General features: G+C 43.9%; 1 protein-coding gene across 1 annotated transcript; it reads left to right on the forward strand.

The window, feature by feature from the left end:
- The first annotated feature begins 19316 nt into the window (after nt 1–19316).
- On the forward strand, nt 19317–20204 carry LOC121274832 (probable G-protein coupled receptor 139). The gene has a single exon (XM_041182198.1). The coding sequence runs from the start codon at nt 19317–19319 to the stop codon at nt 20202–20204; it is 888 nt and encodes a 295-aa protein (XP_041038132.1).
- The last annotated feature ends 706 nt before the right edge of the window (nt 20205–20910 follow it).

Consider the following 20910-nt stretch of genomic DNA (forward strand, 5'->3'; position numbering starts at 1 on the left):
CTCTCAAGATCTCGTCTCAGGACCCCTTCTCAGGAATCATCCCCAATGTCATCTCTAAGGATTCCCTGTCAGGAACTCATCTCAGTAATTTCCCTCAGGAAATACTCTGTCAAACTGTGGAAGAATAAAATACATCTACAGGACAACTAAGGGTTAAACGGTTAAGATCATAGTGGAATACTGCAGCACAGTTCCCTTTTTTGTTCTCGCATCCACCCTGCAGCTGCCAGCTAATAGAGCAGGAAAGGAGGAAAGGAGTATCATAAACAAGTTTCCTGGAATCTTTGACGCAAGGGTGGGATGTCTGCCCCAACATAAAGCGACAGGATCAAGCAATATTCATTTGTCCTTTAGCATATTCACCCCCTAGCACTATAGATAAGGTCAAGCAGGGTTATCTATTCTCTGTTTCACTTCTTATCACCAGATGGGCTCCTCCTAAGATCCTGGGTAGTCATAAGCTAGAATAGATCAATTTTACACTGCATGCCATAAACAATGATTCTCAGTGTAATTAATTATTGAAGGTTAGACAGTTTTATCATCTTCAGGCTCTTTGATATGTACAACTTTTACTAAAAATATGTGTGTACTCTAATGCTTCTTCAGAGTGTCAGCTATCTCCACTGTAAGCTGCTGGGCTGTCCGTGATATCACGATTTTAACAAAAGTTTTCCGAGACAAACCTCATGGGTCTGAGTGTTCACTCCGAGTTCCGCGACAAATTGGCGATGAGGATGGGATCCGACTGAAGTCCTGTGGCCTCTTAAGTTGGAGAGGTAATTGAAAACCTGGACCATTGGATCTCTGAAAAAGAACCCTAGCGGAGAAAGGGAGAGACTCGCCTAAGTTGGGGAGAGTACGAACTGCATCCTAGCTGAAAGTGGGAGTGCAGTTAAATAGTGTCCCCGCTACCTCTTAAGTTGGTGAGGTGGCCTCTTAAGTTGGAGAGGTGAAAGGGGGACGTAAATCATCCTAACGGAAAGGGGGAGTGCTTGAAAAAGGGTAGCTACCGACCAAAGAGACTTACGTGACCCAAAGAATAGGAGGACTTGTTAAGGAACTCTTAAACACCGGTGAGCGCATAGGGTAGGAAACGCGCCATGCTGTTAATTGTGTTTTCTTTTCAGAAAAATGGGAGGTCACAACAGCAGAGCGGGCTCTGCCAATCTCCCTGCTTCTCAAAGTACGAAGAACAAACTGAAACCAGTGAAACCGGAGCTTAAATTGGGAACTTTGAAGATGGGTAAGAAAACAAAAAAAGTAGTAGTAGTATACCCAGGGTCTCGATTCCCCTGGAGGAGAAAAGTAAGTAATTTCTGTCTTCTCTTTTATGTATATTATTAAGTAAAATGGGAAATATGACATCAAAGAAACCCTTGGTTCCTCTTTTGAAGTAAACCCCAAATGCTTATATGTATGTCCATTACGGTCCTAAAATTGTCCAGTATGTTTCTGATTGGTTAAATGGACTCAAAGTAAAGGAGAGAGCTTCCCACCAGCTGGAACGTTTAATCGGAACAGATTTGAGTGCTTATAATATGTTTTAAGGGAAGTAGATAGTCCGCTACTGAATTTTATGTAACTTAAAAAAAAAATGAGTTGATCTAAGTTACAAGAGCTGTTTGTGCTGAAGAGAGAGAGAGAGAGGGAGAGAGTACCCCTAGGGGTTAATAAGCAATTGACCTGCAGCAGCAGAGAACACTTGAGATTTTGTCAGTTTGAAGGTCCCTGTAGGTGGAGCCTTCAAGATCGCTTTATTTCCCCCACTGCTACTCGAAGCTTCGTTTAGAGTCAAGTTCAATATTATAGGAGTATCGATACATTCCTTTACTATGTGTTTGTTTGTGTGCAATGAAGCATTTGTATGTGAGCTTTAATGTGTTTTCTCCCCTGAATTGTCTTTTGTGTGTGTAGTTGAGCACTTAAGAGTCGAATGCCCCGTATTAGATTAAAGGAAAAGTTTATTCAAACATTACAAACTTTTGAGTATAAGGTTTGAGTTGGGATGTCTGGCAAAAATCGTAATTTGAAGATAGTGTAAAGATAAAACAGGGCTTGCCTTTGTTTGAGATGAACCAACCCTTGTACCACCCCCTTGTAGACTAGTAGGGAATAACCCTCATCATCAGCTTCAAAACTGATTGGGCTTAATACATACGAGTTAGTATTCTAAAATTCTGAGAAAAAATAAATTACTTGAAATTCAGAAGGATTCTAGGAAAACAAAAAGACATAAACACAAGGTCTAGGTGGTTCCAATGGATAAATATGGGTTTCTTATGAAGAGATGAATTAAATATTAAAGGAAATCTGCTTTCCAAACGCACTGGAATTTGAATTGGGGACAATCTTGAGATGTAAAGTGCAGTGTAATTTAACAGGTTACTTTTGAATCACTAGGATGCAATCTATGATAAAGAATGTGTCGATAAACGGAAATTATAACTTGGATCCAAATCATTATGCATGAAAAAGAGGTTGTTTTAATTTTTATAGTCTAAATTACAGTACTTACAAAGTTTAAAAATTTCAAGTTTGTGTGTTGATAAAGTTCTCAAGAAGAGAATTTTCATTTTAGAAGGTCTGATAACAATTGGCACTAATTCAAATGCTGCAAGCTTTTATATTTGTAAGTCTGTTCCCAAAATATGAAGCTAAGTTCAAGACCTTGACAAAGTTTGGCAGAAATCCAATTTTTGGCCGAGTTAATGAATCTGGGATAATTCTAAAAGAAAATGGTCAGACACAATTTAGTGGGTTACTTTTAAGACAATAAAATCTTTGAGAAGAAGAGAAGGATGCAAAACATGTCAATACCTGATTTCTGTTTTTAAAGCAGTTATGAGAATGTCTTATTCATTTTAAAATCTCTCCAGGCAACCTGAACAAGATAAGATGGTAGCTGTTGCAAGTGTAATATGGTATGAGCCAAGTAAGAGAATGGGTTAGGGGAAGAGGATATAATGTACAAACTGTTTTAAGAGAAATGAATTTGATAATATGGCCATCAACTGAGGCATTGGAACTGCACGCAGGAGATAAGCAAAGATCTAGAGATAGAGATCCCTGCTGAAATGGAATAGTTAATATGGCCTAAAGAGTAAGGAAACATTTTAAACAATCAAGACAATAGAGAAACTGAACTCAAGAGAACCTTAGGATGATCATGGTCAGGAAAGAAAACTTAGAGGTAAAAATATGCGGAATCTATAGTTCAGGAATTGAAATGTAAGGAGAAATAGTACTTAACAACGACTTACCACAAGATGGATACAGGTAAAAGGAAAGCTGGAAAATTGCTAAATAGATGTATTACTGATTATATTAATGTGCCTGCAAGCTACAAAGAGTAAAACCATAGGATTAACACCGTGATGACAGGCAGAGTTAAGCGGTTCCCAGAGAGAACCATCACTGGAAGTGAAGATACTGAGCCATTGAAAGAAACGATAAGAAGGTGCATTGCAGACTTGTTTAAGGAATTGAGGTCTGACATGAGACAGCAGCAGGACGGAGTAAACTGGAAGGAGTGGAGGGTGCCTACCCAGATGGATTCAGATCAGGGAACTCATTTCACAGGGAGGGTGGTTAAAGAAGTGTGTAAGTTTATGGAGATTAAACAGAAATTCCATATTCCTTTCCACTCCCAGAGTCCAGGGATGCTAGAACGATGAACAAAAAAAACACATCAATTAAGAGACAGAGAACAGCCCAATATTCTAATAGACTTTGGGCTACCCCAAGCAGGACCGACAGGTTCACCCCATGTGAAATGATAACAGGAAGAGCCATACAATTACCTGAAGGCATTATAGCAGGAGGTGTAGGGCGACTGAAAGGAAAAATACAGGACAATGTGAAGGAATTAAGTAGGCAATTACATGAGTTGAGAGAGGAAGTTAAAGACTGACAGATGATTAAAGATATGGAAACAGGCAAATCCAAGGAGCAACAATGCACCATACCATCTAATTGTGACAGGTGGCACATGCACACTTGTAAATATGAGAACAGGAGGTAAATGGAGGCATTACACATAGTTAAAGATACATGGCAATTGACTAAGCGGTATCCCAGAGAAGAGGAGCCGATGTTAATGTCTCCACAGATTTATAATCCTGTCGTGGGCCTATCATTACTGGCAACAAGGTCGAGGATCATCACTGCTCATCCTGCACCACAGGAGGAACTTTGGTACAGCATGGACAGTGCCGAATGCGACACGCAAAGGGGAATGATAAATGTAACAGTAGGAGAACAAGTGCTTTCAAATTGTAGAAATGGTTTGCTTCAGATCAAGCATGGGAGGTCCGCCACTACCCAACCACCTCCCATCTCTACTTTCACAGTCCAAGTAGAGATAATTGAAGACCCTCAAACCACACCGACTGACCCAGCTTGGACGACTATGCATCCAGGACTGACAAATGGTTTGGTGCTGGTTAATCAGAAGTTTTGTTTGATAATGTACACCATGAGCTGGTACCGACAGTCTTGAATATATCTGGATCGTCCTGAACCCCAGTGGTGCTCAACCCATACCCAAGCTCTCTATAAGGCTCTGACGCACCAATTGATGACTGAAGCTTTTCAATTCAATGGCTAGGTGCGATCATTCTTGGGAGGGAACTGCGCTAAGCACAACCTGATAAATGATGCCACCATGATATTCAATATAGGGACATCATTGATAAATCCAAATTCTGGCTACTGTGCTTGAAAGTCATGCGGGGACTATCATTAAATTAATCGAAATAGGGAAAAATATTTCAGACGAAGCGAGCAGAAATGATGTTTGCAGCACCTATGGATCTTGGGCACTGGAAAAAGCCCGAGAAAATTTAAGACAGACTAAAGAAGGGGTAGTCCCTTTATGTGTAACTAATGAGCATTTATTGAATCTCTAACGACACAAGAATCATGACTTGACTGGTTGCCAGCTCAGGGGTTTAACATGTGTATGTAGAATGAAGGTTGATTGTATAGTGAATAGTAATATGCTAATAGGCATTGTATTAGTAATACCTGTCATAACTCTGTCAATGATATAATTCAGCCAAGATGCCACAGTGACTGCTGGTACGGGACCCCAGCCATGGGCCCATTTGTACACCTACAAATGGACTTCATACAAATGCCTAAATGTATGGGATATAATTATGTTTTAGTTCTAGTATGTTTGTTCACGTGATGGGTGGAGGCGTATCCCACCCGTCAAAATGATGCTGTTGTTGTAAGAGTGTTGCTGCGTGAATACAAACCCAGATTTGGGATACTAGAGTTTTTATCGAGTGATAATCGGACTCATTTTACAGCTAAAGTGATAAAGCAACTGTTGAAGGGCTTACAATGCAACCATCACCTTTCCTGTCCATAACACCCCCAGTCAACTGGGGCAGTGGGAAGACAAAGTGGTATTCTGAAAAACCAACTAGGTAAATTATGGGAAGAAACTGGTTTGAAGTGGCCTGAAGCACTACCCTTGGCGCTCATGACTATGCGCTCTCACCCTAACTGTACCACCTCCCTCTCTCCTTATGAAGTTGTAATGGGATGCCCTATGCGCCTCCCAGTGTCCCCACACTTGTCTGCTAGGGAAATGGACATCCACGTTATGGATGAGGGAATGAGTATGTACTGTATAGCGCTCACTAATTCTCTCAAGCGCTTGCATGTACTGGTAGTAGAAGCTCAGAAAATCCCACCATTGAAGATTGACATCAATACCAGCCCGGTGACGCAGTCCTAGTAATGACCTTCAGGAGAAACAACGTTTTGGATCTTCGATGGGAAGGGCCTTTCCAAGTCCTCCTCACCACCCATATGGCCGTGAAGGTTGAAGGACGACCCTTGTTGATCCACGCATCGCACGTGAAGCGGACGCTGACTTCAGACAAGTGCTTGTGCAAGAACTTTAACTGAGCCGTCGGAATGCTGACTCTGATTTGGATCCTGTTCTGCGTGGTCCATGCAGGGGCATAGAACACCAATTCTGCTGTTCAACGAATGCAGGCGGTAGCTTTGCAAGTTAATTGGACTAAATGTTGGATTTGTACTCATTTTCCTCTACGCAAAACAGCAGCTGAATTGCATGAGAGGGTGGAAAGGACGCTACCTTGTGCTGCTAAGAACTCGAATGGCCCTGAAGGTTAAAGGGAAGGAAGACTGGGTCCATGCCAATGGCTGTAAAATACATTGTCTGGCAACAATATAGCAGCCGTTATCAAGTGATTTGATTTGTATTATGTATTGGATACTGCTCCTTGCTATATTCCGTGGGGTATACCCAAGAGACCCTGAGCCAAACACCTTTTTGTCTCTATGCCACACCTAAGCAAGACGGGTAGGACAGGCTGCCTGTTGGATATGCACCCAGACTCCCCAACATGGGGGTGAGACGGGTCATTTACGTGCTGTTCCTCTAAATGACACTGAGTATGCTGATGTTCGAAATTTTAGTACTGTAACATCGCAGCGCAATATGTTTAGGGCTTGGTTCCGTCGCTCTCCACCTACTGATGGGTGGAACTATACAGAACATGGGATTAGAATCAGACCCCCCCCCCCCCAAGAGCAAGTAAATACCACCATTTGGTGTCCCCACCTTACACCCAGCACTTACAATCTGGGACGAAGCTTCTGTCATGTTACGGTATCCTACATCTTTGGCCTATCTATCCGAAAGCCCGCTGGTACTAGTAGTACCGAACATCCACCAAACCCCTTCAATGGTATATACTGGGTTTGTGGAGATATATCTTACCCCTGGTTCCCTGGAATGCCTCAATTATCCTTTTCCTTTAATGTGCCTGTAGGAAATCTGAAAATGAACGGGACCACTACCTCAGTGAGTGGCTGTTGCTACCTAGCATGGTTTTATACGTCTTAATTGGGTTGGTCATGGTATGTGTTATAGGGTGCTGTGTATGTGTTGCTCTGCGAATTTGCTGCTCCCAGGTTATTAATGGCGTGTCTACTGGATTAGGTGGTGCCCCGATTATCCCCTAATGATGCGCACTGGCCCCAGCGAAGCCCACTGGTGGGGAGAGAAAGTTTACCCTATCAGGGACCGGCCTTTTCCTTATGGATATGAACCCCCGTATGATGATGAAGATACTAATCCTCACTGGTGTTAATCTAAAAGATTAACAAGGAGGGATTGTGGAAGAATAAAATACATGTATAATGAAATTATTACAGAGTGTCCTTGAGCAGTCACGCAACCAGCACATAAACTAATAGACTAGTCGTGCTATCAGCTACCTTCCCAGAGTAATGGGCGACAGATATCAGATATGGTTGCAAACTAAGAAAGAACTATTCTGTGCATGCCCAAGATATGTCACCATACCATGTTAACAATTAATTGGGTTAAGCAACCACTGCAACTGCCTAATCTCTAACCATCAAAACTGCCTAAACTCATCACGTACTTTTTTTGCTATAATTATGTGTGTACGCCAATGCTTCTCAGAGAGATGGATTGCTTCATTGCACGCGACTGGGCTCTCCATGATATCACGATTTATTGAAGATTTCGAAGACAAACCTCCTGGGTCCGAGTGTTTACTCTGTTTTCCGTGACAATAATGTAATATACGGTGCCTTCCGCTGTCATACCTGTCTTAGTTCCAATCGGTGAAGAGCTAGGACCTCTGGCATGATTCATGATCTTGTTCCAATGGGTGATATAGAGGGTCTTGTGATATGATCCCTCTCCTGGTTCAAATGGGTGATGCACTGCCACCTGCGGTATGATCCCTATCCTGGTGTCAATGTGGGATTTACTGGGATCTGGGTATGATTCCTGTTCAAGTGTCAAATTTGATGTTCCTCCTTCAAGCAACATTCCTGTATGATCTGCATATATTCACAGTTCCGCCATTCTCACCGTGTCAAATATCTGATATTGACACTATTCCTGAATTTTGGAACACCTCCATACTGAGGACATCAGTGATTCAAGATGTCTAGCCCAGGGGTTGTTCATAGTATCTTCTGATGGTTCAGCCATGCCAGTTGTGCAAGTGAAACCCATATTCTGGGAACAAATATTCATGCATTAAAATGGGATAAGCTTTGACAAACTCGTAATCAACGGATTGTAACGAGACATGTCCTCTGATCAGAAGTAGAGTCATTGTCTGAAAAACAAATTGTCAGCACAATTAGGCTCAGCAGTGCTTATTTTTCTGCTGTTTCCTGTATCAGGGAATAAGTAAGACCGAAACTATGATGTTCAATCTGATGAACGTCAAATGACAGACTGATCAAGCGGATGCTGCTTGGATAGGATCAGTGTTTGCTGCACAGCAGGAGGCTATTTGGTTGTTAAGTCTGTAATGGTTCAATTGGGGAGCTACCATATTCAGCTCATCATCGCAACTGCCCATTGCCTGTGGAAACCCCTTTCTCATGGCATTAATCCAAGTTCCCTTTGAAAGCTATAATTGAATGGGCTGCCGTTAATGCAGGGAATTACTGATCATAACAATTTGATCAAAAATTGATAACAAAATGAAAACAGCCTCATCTCCACTCTGGTTATTTATTGAAATAAAAGTATATCTCTGTTTTCTGCTCACAGAGCTTTCTCCTCGTGAAAGCATGTTTTTATTTAATCTCCCAAGCCCAATCACAATTTTCAGCACCTTCACTCTGTGACCTTTTACTCTCTTTGAATTCAGGCAGCAATCCCAGCTCCACCAACTACATCCACAGGCCTGAAGTCCCACAGCCCAGCCAGCATTCCCGCTCAAGCTTCTGCAGAACTCCGGGCACCTGCTGCACATTAGGAGGTCAGAGTTAGGAACACTCCTGGCAAGGTCCAAACAACGCTTTCTTTCCAATTTATCAGAACTTCCATGCTTCTGTTCTTATGCCTCTGCACAAAGAAACCTGCTTTGTATGCTTTTTCCTAACAATCTTATAAACTTGATCTGCGAAATTGAAATACCTAATCTGTAACACTCCCATACACCTGTTTTTTTATGAATTGCACCAAATGCCTTCTCCACACTATTTTGTAGGAAATTTAATCTGCCATAAGTCTCTTAATATTTTCAATCAGGTCGCTATTTATTCACTAGCCTCCATTTTTTTCCATGCCAGGAATATCTTTGTCCTAGACTACAATCTCTCGAAATCCCTTCTCTATCGATCCGAGGCTGACTGGTTTCTATTTCCGGGGGTGAACATTTCTCCTCCGAAATAGCGTGTAACGATCAAAATCATGCAGTCCTACGGAACTGCTCAATATACAATGAGGACTGAAACATGTTGGCCATTATTACAATTGTTTCCATTATTCATTCCCTCAGCATCCCTTGTGTATATCCCCCATGTTGGGTATATCTTCGAATTTATTTCGATATATTAAAAAATGTTGTTGTATTTCAAGGAACAAACTGAAGCTGTTTGTTCAGTCATCATAATTGATGTCTGTATCCATCGTCTCTAATTGTCTCACTGGAGGATTTGTTCACCCCTTGATAAGTGGGTCAAGTCACCGTGTTCTCCTGTTACATTTGCGAGGGCATCACCATCAGCACTAAGAGGGTTCAGCGACTGCACTGAGAGAGTAAGTGTTAGAGGGAGAGAGAAACAGAGAAAGAGAGGAAGAAAGATAAAATTAGAGAGAGAGAGAGAAAGGAAGTGGAGGAATCAGAACATGAGTACAAGTGATTGGAATGTTCCAGCAATGGGTCAGAAACTGAGAACACAGTTTGGAATATTACAACAATGAATCAGAATCTGAAAGCAATGGGTTCGAATGTTAAAACAATGGACCAGAATCTGAAAGCAATGGGTTCGAATATTACAACAATGGACAGGAGTTTATCATGGGCGCTATTCCAATCATCATTTAATTATGACTGGCTAACATTGGCTGACCGGATCCGATTTGCTCTTCAGGTTATTCAGGCGGGTTACTATCCTTTTCCCGCCCTCGTTGGCGTCCCTGGTGAGTCTATCTATCTGACCATTGATTCGATGATCCATGTTTAACACAAACAACTGTTTTTTTGTTATGTAGATACTGCGAAGGCTGAAGCCAGCATCTTGATTTCCCATTACACACGCTGATGCCGATCCATTGATACAGCCGGTCTCTCTGGGCAAAGTTTGAGGCTGCTTCAGCCTGCTCCCGATCTGCACGACACCTTTAACCCTGAGCTAACGTGTGACTCTCAGTGCACTTCATCGCTCATCCAGCCATGAGTACATCCATTGCATTCGGAGTCCCCACCCATGGCTCAGCCCATTTGAATGTGTTAGCCATCGTCTGGGTATATGTAAAACCAACACTCGACTGTTTCAAAGCCTCCTGGGAAATCCGAAAGTTACAAGCATTAGTAAAATTCAGCTCCTCCATTGGTCAGATCCAAAAATTACATCAAATCCCATTCACCGATCTTCCATCCCCTCAAGTTGGTTCCCATTATGGTAGCATTATTGTAACTTGGTCAGTCTTTTGTTGGAAGCCCAACATGTTTTCGCCACTCCCTCTCTCCTATCCACTCCCATCAACATTGCAAATATTGTCTTTGTAATTATTTTTCTTTCTCTTTGACCCGCTTTTCCACTTGATGGCCTCCGAGAAGCTGTCTCTGCCCAGCTACTGGTGGCGGCTCTATTTACACTTGGATTCACATAACAAGGAGCGGTCCACCCTGCCAGAATCTTCCTAGTGTCCTTCACAGCGCCTACTGCTCCGGGCTTGACTCTAGCCCGAGTGCAGCCAGTATGTGTGGGAACGGAAGTAGGTAGTATTGAATTTGACTTCAGTGTGTCCTACAGACAGCTGTGAAATTGGGTTTTGAAGTTTCATCTGTGCAGGTCCATGAACCACTCTGTGTGACCCTCACTCAAGCCTGCGTTGATCTGCACGCGGAACCCCCTCGATTTTTATTTTAAACAATGGACCAGACTTCCAATCGGCATCTGAATTCCTGGTAACTGTCTTCTGCCAGTGGAAAGTAATTAGACAGGCTGTAGAGGTATTTAATCGGGAGCATCTGCTGCGAGCTGCTGCAATAGCAAACGGTGAACCAAGACAATTTGGTGACCCCTCTCTGCAGAAGGTTGTGCACTAGAGATACAGCGTATCTGGGTTTGTGACCTGAGCAGCAAACAGAGCGGAGGCAGCCGAGAGGCTGCAAAGTTGCCACCCCACCCCCCACCCAAAACGCGCACACCAGTCCCCCCGTCCTCTCACATCCCCCCCCCCTCCAACTTCCGCAAGCAGCAGCAGAGTGTGAAGCGACTCCTACTGAACAGGATTGTTCTCTTGGAGCTGTAACAGGTTCTTCCTCAGAATCTGGAGCATGTCAACAATATCCTACTTCATTTGAAAATCGTTACATCTGGAGTGTTTCACTTATTCAGTCTGGGAATGTGGGCTTCGCTGACTGGGCCAGCATTTATTGCCCAACTCTAATTGCCGCCTGAGAAATTGGTAGTGAGCTGCCTTCTTGAACTGCTGCAGTTCATGTGCTGTAGGTGCACCAACAGTGTTTTTAGGGAGGGAATTCCTGGAGTTTGACGAGCGACATTGAGGGGGCGCAGAGAAATTTCAAGTCAGGATGGTGACTAAGGTAAAGGGGAACTCCCAGGTGGCGGTGTCCCCATCTATCTGCTAAGTTTGTCATTCTAGATGGCTGTGGCGTGCATCTAGAAGGCACTGCGTAAGGAGTCCTGGTGAGTTTCTGCAGTGCATCTTGTAGATGGTACACACTGCTACCACTGTGAGTCGGAGGTGGACAGAGGGAATGTTGTTCGATGGGGTGTCTATCAGGTAGAAATGGCAGAGAAACCCATAATCTTATAGTATGGTATCCATCAGCGGATCCATGCCTTAATGGTAGTCCTTCGTCCAAAATGGCAGCAAGACATTGAATTCTCCCTGAGCAGGTAGGAGCTGCATCAGATGCGCTGTGGTACTGACGGGGTATCCAGAATGCTGAGGATTGTGTGGTTCCTCAGCATCCCCCTGTCGCTGAATGGAGGTACTGAAAGAGCTCTTGCTCCATTCCAGTACAGGTGTTATATCAATGTATCATTCGATCATGTTGGTGAATGAAACACCCCGCCATTCCCAGCGATTGCAGAAGCAACACTGGTGTCGTGAGGAGGAGTGCACCCTCTTGGTGGGAGCCATTGTGACTCCCATGGCGAAGCACGCCCTCTCTCCAGGTGACCTGCTGTAACACAGATTGCTGGGCTGCTCAGAGAATCTGCACGTCCCTTTGAGAATTGAGATCAACAGCCATGATTGCGACCTTCTGATCTTGCATGACAGCCAGCATGGATCTCCAGAACTGAGCCTGAGTTTCCAGTGCAGCAGAGAGAGATGGGGGTGGGGGAGGAGGGGGGCGGTGGGTGGTGCATGTCTATTTCAGCAGTGGAAGCTGAGCCAATGGCCACCAAATGCTGCATCAAACCCAGCTCCACTCTCACTTCTATAGAGTTGGCGAACATGAGCGAATAATTACATTTAGTTTCTGAATAATCACGGGCTCCATGTTCCAACCAGACTCCGCCAAGCTCCTTGGCAGACACAGCGGGCAGTCCAGCATGGTGAAACTGCGCATCATTTCTCCGTGTGTATGTGAACAGTATACCCATGGATGCTGCACGAGAAAAGTGTTGTTTATGCTAATTTCTGTTAAGCATTGCCCGCTGACAGGGCTGCAGCCCAAACGTGCTGAGTGTCGCTCCAGAAAATGTTCTGTCTCTGCACAAATCGCAAACATACGTGGTGTCCAAACATTTCTTCTGGGAGCTGTGATTGTCGGGCCAAGTGTGACTCAATATCTCTGTCTCTCTCTGTATCTGTCTGTCACTCTCTCACGCACTGACTCTCTCTCCCTCAATCTCAACCTCCCTCTCTCTCCATCTCTCAATCTCTCAATCTACAACTCTTTTTGTAACCATTTGCTCTCTCCCTTTCTGTTTTTTCTCTCTCTCACACTACCTTTCCTTACATGTTTCTACCTCCCTCTGTGTGTTTCTCCGCCTGTCTCTGTCATTCCCTTTCACTTTATATCAGTCTCGCTCTCACTCTCTCTCTATGTCTCTCTTTCTCTACCACTCTCTTTCAAACACTTTCTATCTATCGCTCCATTTCCTCTTTTGTCATGCTCTCTCTCACACTCACTCTTCATCTCTCTCTCTCTCTTTCTCTCGTCATTTCGCTCAGTCCCTCTTGATCACACCTTACCTCTCCGTTCCTCTCACTCATTCGCTCTGCCTCGCTCCCTCACCCCAACTCACTTTTCAAATGTTGCTGTCTCCCTCCCTCTGCCTTTTTCTCCTTCTCTCCCTCTGTGACCTTCTGCCTCTCTCCCTCTGCCCCTCCATCTCTCTATGTGCGTTTGTCGCTGTCTGCCCGTATATCCCTACCTTCCCCTGTCTCCCTCATCTTTCAATATAGCTCTGTGCCCCTCCCTCTGTCTTTCCTTCCATCTCTCTCTTTCCAAATCTCTGCTTGCCACTCGATCCATTCCTCCTCTCTTTATCTCTTTATCACTCAGTCTCTCTCACGGTCTCTCTCTCCCTCTCCCTCTCCCTTTCTCTCTCCCTCACTGTCTCCCCCTATCTCTATGTCATTCGCTATCTCTATCTGTGCCCCTATCTCCATCTGCTTCTGTCCAGCCTGTCCTCTGTACTTCTCTGCACATGTATTTCTCTCTCTCTCCTTGCATCACTCAAATTCTTTCCCTTTTTCCCTCTCTCGACCTCTGCCCCTATATTTCCAGCTGACTTCTCTCTCTCTCTTTCTGCCTCCCTTTATCTCACTATTTTATTTTTCTTTCTCTCTGTTTCTTTCTCTTTCTCTAACTCTCTCTCCCTCCCTCTCTCCTTCTTCATCTCCCTCGATCTCCCTCTCTCTCCCTCTAAATCGCTCCCTATTCTCACTCTCTCTTTCTCCCTTGGTTACGCTCTTTTTCACTGTGCCTCTCTACGTCCCTCTCACTCTCTCAATCCTTATATCTCACTCTGTCTATCATTTCATCAATCCATCGATCTATCTATCTATCTATCTATCAATCCAAATACCTACTTAACTCCCTAAGTTCCTTTCTAATTAACTATATACCTATCTACCTACCTAACTACCTAAATACAATGCCTACCTTGCTACTTGCCTACATACATACCTACCTACATAGATACAGGCCTAACTACCTACATACATACAATCCTACATATCTATTTAACCACATAACTTACAGGGCTGAAAGATCATTCATTAAAAAAAAATCCTTCTGTCACCTCTGCTGCATTGTGTAATCACACCGAATCACTGCCCACTGCTTAGTGAGCACTCGCATATTGGAAACAGTTCCTCTTCCTTTACTATATCTAAGCCCTTTATAACGTTAGACACCTATCGCAAATCTCAAATTAAACATGGTTCCGCTTCTTTGCCACCACAGGAAATGTCAATTTCGTTCTGGTTTGGGACCAATAACACCTTAATCGAAGTAGAGAAAGTTTGAGATTGAAGACTCCTACTAAAAAAAAAGGCAATATTGAAAGTGATTTCAAGAAGCATAAAGTATCTTTCACCGTACAGGTTCAGAACTGTAAAACAAACTACAATATGCATATTATTTAGCATAATTATGAGGTCGATAGGAATTATCAGGTAAATTGTGTTCAGACAGACCACACTATGAACAATTGATGGAAGATGCGACCAAAACAGGTTCCAAGGGCATTTTAACAACACACCCAGAATTTAGTCAAACTTTTCTAATCTTATTGCAGCTTCATCTCTCCCTCCAGGTTTTGTAATATTTCTGGGTTTGGCACTGCAGAATAAGTAAGAAAAAAATCGGACATTTGTACATAGTTCTAAGATATTTTTAACGGTTTATTCAAAGGCAAAAGCTTAGTCAACTATTTAGACGAAAAGGAAAACAATATTACTCGTGGCAGTTGATAGAGCTTTATTTATCCAAGAGCATAAACAGAAATTTGGAATAGAGTGTGTTGATCTCAGCAGCGTTGAATTGCAAAACGTTCCTCTCTAGTCGACTTGTAGGAAACTCTTCCCTTCTGCTTCCTTCTCCACCTCCTCGTCCCCTCCCATATGAAGAAGGTACCCGCCTGTCGTACACTGCCACCGCACCAGCAATGCCCCTTGTTCCTGAGTCGTGTTTGATAAGCCCTTTTGATGGACGGGGATACGGGAGTGCTGGTAGCTCACCCAGTGCGAATAATCTATTGAAACGCTTCTGAACAATTGAAGGTGTGTACCCAATGTGACAGTGTGGTTACCCTCCCACCCCACTGCCCACCCTCCTCCATCATTTCAACTTTTCAGTTTACATCATTATGAGGCCCTTATCATACTCCCATATAAACACTTATGCAAATACGGGGTTACACAAGATGTGATACTCCAAACCAACGATATGAACATGGCAGCCTGAACCAAGTGAGCTCGCCATTTGCAGGGGTTGTTCAGAAGTTGCAGTGTTTAGGAAAAGCCTTTCCTGGCAGGTAATTAGTGTTGTTTAGCTATTCTCATTAACGTTCTATACTGTGCAAAACTATTAGTTCATTAACGAATAACAGAATCAAATAATTACAGAGGGCAGAAGAGGCCATTTGGCCTATCGAGACTGCACTGACACGTGAGAAAAAACCGACCAACCTATATAACCCCATTTATCAGAACTTAGGCCCACAGCCTTGAAAGTTATTAAGTGCCAAGTGCTCATCAAGGTACCTTTTAAAGGATGTGAGACAACCCGCCTCTAACACTCTCCTAGCCAGCACATTCCAGACTGTCACCACCCTCTGGGTACAAATGATTTCCCGCACATTCCTCGAATCCTCCTACCCATCAGTTTGAACGTGTGTACCCTCGTCACTGAGCCTTCAACTAAGGGGAACAGCTGCCTCCTATACACACTGTCCATGCCTCTCATAATCATGTACAGCTCGATCAGTTTGCCGCTCAGTCTTCTCTGCTACGAGAAAAAAAAAACCATGCCTATCCAAACTCACTTTATAACTTAAATGTTTCAACTCAGGAAAGATCCTAGTGAATCTGGTCTGCACCCCCTGCAGTGCAATCGCTTCCAGCCTATAATGTGGCGACAGGTTCTGCACACAGTACTCCAAATGTGGCCTCACTAAGGTTCCAATCAGCTCCAACAGGGCATCGCTACTTTTATAATATCTGCCTCGATTGATAAAGGCAATTGTCTCATATGCCTTATTCAGCACCTCACTCACATGCCCCTCCATCTTCAGAGATCTATGGACAAACATGCCAAGTTCCTTTGTTCCTCAGGATTTCCTAGTTCCATACATTTAATTACATAGTCTCGGGGGTGGTTGGGGGGCTGCGGGATGATGGGTGGCCATTTTGTGGTCTTAGTCTCGGGGGGGGCGGCGGGGTGGGTGGCCCTTTTGGGGACATAGTCTCGGGGGGGAGTGGGTGAATACTTCCTTGTCAAATTCCTCTTTCCAAAGTTTATCGTCTCACAATTTTCATCGTTAAATACCAACTGCGCATTTGACCATCTCGTCTAAACCATCCTGTTTTCCATGACATGCAACCGCCCTGTTAAACACCCGGCCAATCTTTGTGTCATCTGCAAATTTACTAATCCATAGTTATCTAGGTTGTTTAGAAAAAGACACCGATTTCTTCCTGGATTTCAAAATTTACCGTTGAATATCTTGCTTTGTAATTCTCTCCAAAAGCCTTTGCAACTCTAAGGTTTTAGTCCTCCGAGGCTCCCGAGTCCACTGAAACTCACAGTATACTTTCAGCTCCCGGAATGAGCCAAGCTGAACACCATGGCTCCAAAGGGGTGCCTTTAACCCAAAGATGGATTGCGTCACCAACATTTTCCCGCCTCCTCCTGAGTTTTCTTTTGATTATGAGGACGTCTCCCGGGAACTGGTAACTTTAAATCTGTTCTTCGTGGCCCATTTTTGAATTTCAAGCCCGTTAACCTGCACAAATTGAGACCATTTCCCGCCCCTTTTCCTTTGACAAAACATTTCTGATTAAAACTGACTGAAATAAAAGCAAGTCCCAGGAAGTGCTGCTCACGGACTAATGAATCAAGTGAACAATCCCAACACTCCAAGAGGTCCCCACCGTTGTCACTGGAAAGGAAGGAATGCAGCGTGCTGTGGGACAGCCTTTATCTCAAACGTAACAATTTGCAGAGATTACAAGCTTACATAGCACACAGAGACACAGAACAATGGACTTGATAATATCTTGGCTCTAAGGGAACCAATCACAACTCCTCTAGTGTATTCAGATAACAGAAAAGCAGGAGCTTAGAATCATTCTAGAAAAACCCGTCTGTGCCCTCCCCAAACCCTACTTAAAGCATGGAGCCCAGTATTGGGCACTAGGACTGGGATTGTTCATGCCTGGTAGCGTCCGATGTGATCGGTGGCGTGACCGGAGAATTCCGAGAAACTGACATAAATCCATCTCATTCCAACGTGAAATGATGTTGCGATTGCCTGCTCCGCCAATCAATGGTGTGTTGCAGCCCCCATGATTAGAGTTACGGAAACACATTGAAATACATCAGCAAATCATCATTAGGCCTGCCCGCCAGATTGACCCACTACCCACCGACTCTACCGCTGCATCACACAGACAGATCTGTGGGAAAACACGCCACCATGATCCATAGCAACAGATATGAGGCGTGCAATTGGCAGGCTGCAATTTGTTCAGGACGTCAAGATTTAGTTGACAAGGTTGCTTCGGCAACTATTTACAGCCATCAGCGCCGGGTTTCACAGGCAACACCGAGTCCATTTTAGGGCTGGGGGATTGATGAGCGGGTCTCTGCTTTCCAGAAAAGCCACATTTGTATAGCTTTTCAGTGCTGCAGGGGTGGGGCTTGTTTGGCGAAGGGGGAATGTGAACTCAGGCAAGGAATGATGGTACAGGGTAAGAGTTGTGCTGGGCAAAGAAGTTGTACAAGGGTGTGTCTGTGTCGGGGCTCATGATGAACCGTGTAACTGTCAGAAGATTGCTCCCGCTCAGGACCGTATCTCCAGAGAAAAGGCAAGATTGGCAGGTGAGGTTTTGTGTGAGAACTGGCGGTAATGTCCCGTCATCTGGCAGTGTGTGAGATGCATGTGAATGTGAGATGAGCTTCACTGTGTGATTTAAGAGTGATAGGATGGTCCCCAGTTCTCTAGAGGCATGGATGAGAACTTCATCCCCTATCTGCATTGGATGGCCAACTTCCTCTGAAGAGCACTGGACCTGATCACCACTGCCGTGGCTAAACAAGCCGGAATGGTCATGCTCCTCTTTTTTTCAGAGCCGGTGCAGTGAACATCATAGCGGTCCCCCATGTCATGAAACAGGCTCTGGAGTGTTGCAGCCTCCCAGCCTTCCCAGGCCCCGCCCTCTTTGCTGCTGTCCTCGGCTGGAATGTCTCAGCGCAGCTGTACTTCAAAAGTGTTGCCTGGTATGATGAATTGGTGAGCTGAGAGAGTGACAGGCAGATCGGAGGCTTTGGAAGGGCATGTTTCCCTGGAATGCGTTAGTTATTCAGGGGGTTCAGGATGATCTGTCCTCGTTGCCGGTGGTAAAACATTGCTTTTCGTTATTGCAAATCCGGGTCAATTCCCCCTATGTGTTAGATGAAAACAAACTCGCACTCTGTATGTTTCCAGCAATACCTCTGCCCTTCTGTACTCCATGAATTTATTTAGCCAGCCGATCATTCTATCTACTTTGTTAACCTACCCTGCTAATTTCAGAATCGTGCACCAGTGCCCCACCAGCTCTCTGTCTTACCTTCCTTTTAGATTTCCACCCTTCAGTATATTTTCTCTCCTCTACAAGCGTCACCCAGAAATGAATTACCACAGACTTCGGCTATTAAAATTAGATGTTGAGATGACCAAGCCCAGTGATTTCAGTCACTGCTCCAAAATTCTGTGTTGCAACGACAATGTAAAACTGATGTTTCAAATTGTTGAACATTCCTAGGTTATGTTGCCTTTAGAGGTTGTATTATTTTTTAAACTGGGCAGCGAAAGAGAAGATTGGAGGATGATTATCACCATGGCAATTCAAATTTTCAGCATCATCTTTCATGGTTTATCGCCTGCTGCCTTCTAGTGTATTACAGACCTCTGCATCATTCTTTATTTCTTGTGCAATTGTTTCAATACAAAACTCAACAACATTGAAAACCTAAATTTGCCCTCCCTCCATCAGACTGATATCTTTGCTGCCTGCTTGATGTCTAAGTTTTCTGCTTGTTTCTCCTCTCACAGTTAACATCGTGACGATTATGATCCTTTCCCTGAGAAACTGCGGTCTCTCCAAGTGTGTCACTCGCTACCTGGTGGGCATGTCAGCGGCAGATTTACTGGTCGTTATTTTTGACGTGACATTGAGACAAATTCCAATTGTTTATAGGGAAACGTTTGCTCTCATTCAGTATTCTGTCCCGGTGTGCAACATCCACGCTGTCCTGCTTTATGCAGCCACTGATTGCTCAGTCTGGTTCACCGTCACTTTCACCTTTGATCGATTTGTTGCCATTTGCTGCCAGAAGCTGAAAAGTAAGTTTTGCACTGCGCGAACAGCAGCTGTGGTCCTGGGATCTGTCTCTGTGTTGAGCTGCTCAAAGAATATTTTCTGGTATTTCATGCTTGGAACTCGATATTGGTTGTTTAACAAGCCCTGGTTTTGTTCTGTGACAATATATGTTCAGTTCTCTCTGGCCTGGTCGTCAATTGTGTTCATGCACAACATTCTAACCCCGTGTGTCCCATTTGTCCTGATTCTACTGTTAAATATTTTCACTGTCAGGCACATCTTGGTGACAAGCAGAGCCCGCAGGAGACTCCGGGCACACAGCAGTGGGGATTGTCCCCAAGACAAAGAGATGGAGAACCGAAGGAAATCCATAATTTTACTCTTTTCCATCTCGGCGAATTTTATCCTGTTGTGGTCAGTGTTCATGTTTTTTTCTATATGGTGGCGGATGTTTCATGTGGGGTATCGGGCAATATTTCTTGATGCTTTTGTGATGGAACTGGGCTTCATGCTGCAGCTCCTGAGTTGCTGCACTAACACCTGCATTTATGGCGTGACGCAGAGTAAATTCCGAGATGAGTTGAAGAATGCCCTGAAATATCCCGTGTTTCTAATTTTTCGATTTATTAAACGGTGAGAAAAAAACATTAACGTTTTGCATTTGCACCATTTTCTCGCTTTATTTTAAGTTCTCTTGTGGAGCTGTGTTTATGGCAATTTAGTGATACAGTGATTCTGTTTCCCTGCGCCATAGATTGCGGGGGGAGATAGGGCGAATGTGACTCATAGTGTCCGTGACAGGGACAGGAGCCTGAAGTGTGCTGGCGCAGCCCACCACCCTCACCTTTTGGGGCTGGGTGAGAGTGAATATAGAAAATATCACCCGTGGTCATGTCCACAGAGAGTGTCCGTTGAAAGCAGGGCAAGGAGGGCAGCAGCAGCACGGGGAATAGAAAATATTTTTGGAAACTTCGGCAGGAATGTATATATCACTTATTACAATAGTCTGTAAGCCTATATAGTATTTTATTTAAATTGTAGAGATTAACTTTCATGATTATGATTTGGAATCCAGAAAATATTTTTTTTTTATTTTAGAATTAAATCATGATCGAGCTCCAGTATGAAATTTCACTGAGCAATTATGCACAAAGCTGAACTTCCTGTTACTCTGCGTCGAGCAAATTTGGTATTTCATTTGCCTCCAATGAGAGTCAAATTTGCGAGGAACTATAATACGTTTAAACACCTGCCGTCTCAGGCACTAAGAGACATGATGTGTGAGGAAATTAGTAATGGATGCATTTGTGCTTGATAGAAAGTAAACACTTCAGGAGAAATTA

Source organism: Carcharodon carcharias (genome assembly GCF_017639515.1).
Source record: "Carcharodon carcharias isolate sCarCar2 chromosome 38 unlocalized genomic scaffold, sCarCar2.pri SUPER_38_unloc_39, whole genome shotgun sequence".
In the NCBI taxonomy this organism is placed as follows: domain Eukaryota; kingdom Metazoa; phylum Chordata; class Chondrichthyes; order Lamniformes; family Lamnidae; genus Carcharodon; species Carcharodon carcharias.